Consider the following 6,000-nt stretch of genomic DNA (forward strand, 5'->3'; position numbering starts at 1 on the left):
TAGATAGGTCGGTGTGTATGTCTTTGTGGTAAGTGTCTTTTCCCCCTCCCCTCTCCCGTGTCTAGAGTGAGTACAGTAAAACAGCTGCACATGTGGGCTTGGCTGCAGGGATGCAGGGGTGCAGGGGTGCAGGGGTGCAGAACAAAGCCTCGGACCACTTGCCCGACTGACAGAAACAATCAGATCGCTCTGAAGGGACGGGGTAGATGGCAGCTGATGACGAGAGCCGACAAAGGCTGTGTCTCCTCTCCTCTTTCTTGCCCTTTCTCTCTCTCTCTCTCTCTTTTTCTCCTCCTCTCCCTCTCAGTATATTTTCTCTTCTGTTTCCTCACCCTCCCCCCTTCCCTCTCCCTCTCTGATGATATCTCTTTGATGAGTGCTGTCAGGACTTCCTGTGTATATGGTCAGAATAGCCCAAGAGAAATTCCCATGAATGATGCTCACTGGTTTTTATGTAAGGCAGAAGGCGGACGGCAACAACGCACTGGAGGAAAACACAAATAGACACAACATGAAAACATAACATGTTTGTTTTGGTGAGAGGGCCTGCCACTGGTTGAGAACGTTTTTTTTTTTTAGACAGACATGTGTGTTGTTAGGTCTGTATCTCTGCGCCTGTGTCCTTTATGTGGCACCTATAGACCAACTTTCCTTGGGACCCTTGTCATTCAAACTGGTGCTTTGCCTCAGACGAGACCTTATCTCAACAATGCATCTCTTCATGAAAGGCTTCCAGATGATTCGCTGAGGCTAAATGGTTATTTTGGCGGATTAGGAACAGGTCCCAATGTGCAGCCACAGGCAAAATGAGTAATTTTCCCCCAGACTTTGCATTTAACTTGCGTCAACTTTCAATTTGCCACCCCCCTACAGCCTCAAGAACATCTGAAGTCTTGCTTTTTTATTTTTTTAAGTTTCGCTGTCTCCTTGCCATCTGTTCATGACTTAAGTTTCTTCTCCTTGAAACCTCATTAAGGAGACTGTTAGGTACATCTCCAGGGATGATATTACTTTGGAGCAGTCCTGCAGAGATACGTTTTTTGGGGGCACTGCAAGACTCTGGCTTTTCAAACACAATGGCTATTCTTCACCTGCTTTGGCATTTAGAGCTCACAGGAGTGGGCCGAGAGATTATGTAAGGAGCATGAAATGAGTTTGAATAGAATAAACACAGAGGGTGGTGGTGGGGTGTTGATGGGACTATGGAAGATGAGTGTTGTCTTGCTCATTTCAATAAGCTGTGACTATTTTCAGTTTTACAGGTTTTTTTCTATAAACTTTTGGTTTAAATAGCACTTTACATTTACAGTAGTAACTGATTTTGACAGATGCTTGAATTCACTTGAGATTTATTTTCACTGCTACTGCCACAGTGACTTTTACAGACCAGTGACTTTTACAGACCGCCTAACCGTATGGGAACGGAATTTAGTCAATTTATTTTGTTTGCCCAAAATTGTTCCGATCGTAAGTACAGTAGCTGTGAACAACTGTCTGCTTTTTAATAGGAATAATGTTTTCCTCTAAATTTAGATTTGGTTGGAATAGTTTTTATTTTTTTGCCCCGGAAACAGACATTGCTCACCGCCATCACTCAGTTGTTCATGACTGACCTTCTCTCTCATCGATATTCCAAGTGTTCATGTGGTCAGGTGTTGACGTGCACTAGAGCCTGTGGCTTCAGCCCGTGGTAGAAACTCCCATGTTTACAGGCGCTGTGATTCATCTGTGCCCAGACCCTCTCACACACTGCACTGTATCACACAACGCTGGTCACACAACGCTGTCTTGTGAAAAAGTCTGGAAAACATGGCATATGTATTTGCCTTTGAGAGGTGTTGAAATGTCATAATATTATACAATGTGACCACACGGCAGTGTAGCGTCTTTTGAGCTGGAAAAAATGTTCGTTCATACGATTTCATGGAGGCAGCTAGTAGCTCATGTCAGGATTGCAGTAATGCTCCTCACACATACGTAATGTTTCAACATCACATTTTTGACATTGCCTCAGTATTTACGTAACACCCCTCACGTATTTGATACTTGTGTTTCTTTTTCTCTTCTTTCCCACAGAGTGACAGTGTTCTGGGCTGGTGTGAGAGCCACCGTCGATGCGCACAGGTAAGGCCATCTTATTACTCCTCAGTGGGCTGTCCACCATATTTCATCTATCTCACAGCACCCCCCCCCCCACTGCCCCTCAGTGCAAGAGGGCTTCTGACAAAATTCAATTTCACTCCATTAAGAGGAAATGGCAAAAGGTCAAAGCCTTTACACGAACCACATGTCATGTAGGTAGACCCAACACAGCTCAAGACTGTGAGCTACTGTATAGTCATTATAGCCAAGCACTGAGAGAAAGAGAGAGGCCTTGTGCCTCAAGGGCGGTGTTGAAATCGGTGATGCCCGTTCTCGTACAGGTCAAGGTTTTCCTATTAATACTCAGGTCTTAAGCACACCCTCCCCGCAGTGGACCCCTGCCATTGTAGAATGGTGCTTATTTACCAGTCGCCTTGATTAGAAATGCATTGGATAAAGTCAGAGTTCCTGACCACATGACCACCACCTACCAGGGGGTTTGTCTGGTTTTTCAATCAAATCCAACTCCCCTTCACACAGTGATCAGTATTGGGTCCCTCAAGGTTTTATTGTTGTACTCTGTGGCGCTTTTATGTAGGAATTGAAAGCCAGGTTGGGTCTTTTATGATTGGTTGTCTGAGGGAGTCATAAAAGAAGCAAGGCCAGCTAAAGCACGGTTTCTTTACCAGTGGGTCGCGGATCATTCTATAGGGGACCGCGAGACTTTCTCTGTAATAAGTGCAAATTGCCCAGTGCCTCAGAAGTATAGAACTGCACTTCACAAAAGGCTCATTGCGATATTTGGGCAACAGTGACCTCTATTGTCAAATCGTATTTTCGAATGTCGTATGTTGAATCATTATTGCTGTAACTTTCTAATGCCATTTTCTAGCTGTCCTATCACAATAATGTATCTCTCTTATTAGAAACAGCTCTTATTGGACAAGGTCCTACTCTCTTTACATAATGTTTCACACATATACACTAGTCCTGCTTGCGGGGTCTACACCTATCCTACTGTTCGCAGCCACGGCCTGTTAGCTGGAGAGAAAGAGAGTGCAACTATATTAAATATGGAATGACTGCGTCAGATGAAAAAACAGTGTGTTGAGTGTGGTGAGGTCTTAGCAAAGGAGTCTATGAAACCATGCTGTAGCCCAGGTCTAAAAGGGCATTTCAGTTAGCTATTTGCTTTATTTACTTTTCTTACTTCCCCCTTAGTGGGTCATGGATAACAGGCATACGAAAAGAAAACCCTGAGCTAAAGAACATTGTAGGGAAAGCTTGGCTCAGAGAGGTCTCCTCCACTGAAACCTATTACAACATGAAATAGTGTTTCTCAAAGACCTGGATTTGGGTTGGGAAAATGCAGTGAGCTGGTCATACCCAGGTCTTGATGGGCCTCTTTCATCCTGACCGTTGCCCTTTTGAATGTTTTGCTTTCTCAGTGAGGCTTGGCGCTCATTCTGTGTGCCACAGTCTTGTCTTTTTTCGCTCCATCTAAGCAAAGCCAATCAAAATGGCTGTAGAACTAAAAAGCAGAGGAATAAAGCATGCATGCTGGCCATGTGTAATCTTGCACAACTGCTTTTTTTTCAATATGATATGAAACGCGATGCATATCTCTCGCTATCAGACATCCCAGCAAACATGGTTAGCTCGTTAATAGTAATTGCCAAAGCCAGGCGTATTTTGCTCCAAATCCCCACCCCTCCCCACATCCACCACATTTGCCCTGGGGTACTGGGGTTAAAAGTGCCTGAAAAAGGTAGAGTGTTCCCTCTGTGACGACCGTATTTCTCACACCAAGCATTTGAGCTCTCCTAATTGCTTTCAGATGGAGGCAGTCCTCCCACAGTCCTTCCAATAATAGGTAAGGTAAATGTTGTGCTTCTTATAAAAATAACGACAACCATTTCACATCCTCCTGTGCTGAAACAGCTCTTCTTAAAGAGCCTAGAAAATTAGTCGCTGTTTATTCACTTAAGATCCGTGCCAGGAAGTCACTGTTTTTTCAACGTGCATTTTTTCCCCCAGCGTGCTAATTTATTGTTTGATTTTAAAGGACTTTCCATACTCCCTCCCTTTTTTTTTAGATACCAGCATCTTAGTCACATGGGGATGTGAATATTAGATCTAGTGAAACATGCCCCCCTGGACTTTTTTCTGATCACAGGGCTCATTCCTGAGCTTTTTCTGTCTGATCCCGCCTGTCAGCAAGATGTCCTGAGGTGGCCTCAACTGAAAGTCGATGTCCGATGTTCCCCTTTCCTTCTGATTGCCCTCTGTGGCCAGCCTGACCTCATATGCTCCCTACCAAGGTCCTGGACCTGGATTAACCTCCCGGGGACCCCTGCCTTCTCCCTCAAGGGGCCATTTTTGTCTTAGAGAAGGATTAAAAAAGCAGCTGGGGGTGAGGGCCTGCCCCCCCCCCCTTACCCTTAAGCCAGGTCTGTCACCACCGGTCACCCCTAACCCCCAATTCCCCTCCAACCCTCTCCTCGTCATCTACCCTACCCCCACCACCAGCAGGTGAGCTGTTGGCTTGGGGTTGACCTGCTGGCTGCCCGCTGAGCAGGACCATGGAAGGCGCTGGTGATGGAAGGTTACTGCTTGTGTGGTCAACCTCTTGGTTCGAGCTCATAACCTCTCCAGTCCAGCTCAGGGCCTTCTCAGTGGGGAAGTGGACTTAACAGTTTAGATAAGAGGGACCCTTTTTGCGTCCGGATGAGCCGCTATATAGTATACTGCTTCTGCTGACATTCTTACTCAGAGGCTCCAATATCAATCGACTTTTTCTATTAACATTCTTGATCCATTTGTTATCATTGTGCAATGATTTAAAATAAATAATTGAACAAGCGACCATCTGATAGCTGATAGCCAAGTAGAAACATGGACTGCATTACTAGTGTGGGAAAGCATGTCAGTGACAGCTCTCATCCCATCTAAAGCTGTGTTTACGGACCAACAAAGTTTCTTTTATGTCAGATGCCTCTTACTGTCATTGTTCAGTTAATAGGATTTAATCAAATCCACCATGAGCAGGCTTTGATTAGGTTTCATGTTTCTCTGGAATGAATATGAACACAATGGTTCACTGACACACTTTATAAGATTCACATATGGTCCTTGAGCCTCATGCTGAAGTCCTTAAGCACATCACGCTTGGGTACATTTGACATATTTCGAGCATGGCCAGTTACCTTTAATGGCTTGTAAAATTGTTTATGATGAGGGATCCATTTAAACCATATGAAAAGCACTAGGGCTTTGTGAGAGGCCATGCTACATGACTACTACAGCATGCCACCATAGGGCTTAAAGGGTTGAGTGACTCACGAGTGGACTCACCCCCTTTCCCTGCCTCGTGTCTTTGGTCCCGTTTGCTAAAGACTGGTGTGCTTTTGCTGTGCCGTCAGTCGTGTGCGGCCGAGTGCTGTGTGTGGCCTGAGAGAGACACCTGAAGAGAGTTAAATCTCACGCTTCATTGCCAGTACCACGGCCCGTGTTTTGCAGACATTTGGAACACCCAAGAAGAACAACATGGAATTGTTTTTCATGCTCTTGACCGGGCGATGCTAACTGATTAGATGAAGCCAGGGGGGAGAGAAGGGCGGGGGGGTGGAGGGGGGGTGGGTCAGGGAAGAGGGAAGTTCTAGCTCATTTGTCGCCCCCACGCTGACACTCAGGCCATCCTGTTTTGTGTCGGAAAGACAGAGGACTACTGCAGCCTTTTGTGCAGAGGATTAAACATCCTGAAGAGAACCAAACTTCCAGAAGAAATGGAGATCCCATGGCATACCTATGGAGTTTCTCAACAGTCTGCTTTTTTTGCCTGAAGGATGTTGCAGCACATATGGTTTCTGTCACCGCAAGGTTTGAGCCCATGAAAATTTGCATGACAGTCCACTAAAT

The 6,000-nt window shown here is 45.4% G+C and overlaps 1 protein-coding gene across 1 annotated transcript in view; it reads left to right on the top strand.

Annotated features, from left to right (window-relative positions):
- anos1b (anosmin 1b) overlaps nucleotides 1-6,000 on the top strand; it is a 44,883-nt gene that overhangs the window by 5,887 nt on the left and 32,996 nt on the right. The window contains exon 2 of the mRNA XM_031575577.1: nucleotides 2,077-2,124. Within this exon, the coding sequence (XP_031431437.1) occupies nucleotides 2,077-2,124 (48 nt within the window). The remainder of the gene's footprint in view (nucleotides 1-2,076; nucleotides 2,125-6,000) is intronic.

Source organism: Clupea harengus, chromosome 10 (assembly GCF_900700415.2).
Source record: "Clupea harengus chromosome 10, Ch_v2.0.2, whole genome shotgun sequence".
NCBI lineage: Eukaryota > Metazoa > Chordata > Actinopteri > Clupeiformes > Clupeidae > Clupea > Clupea harengus.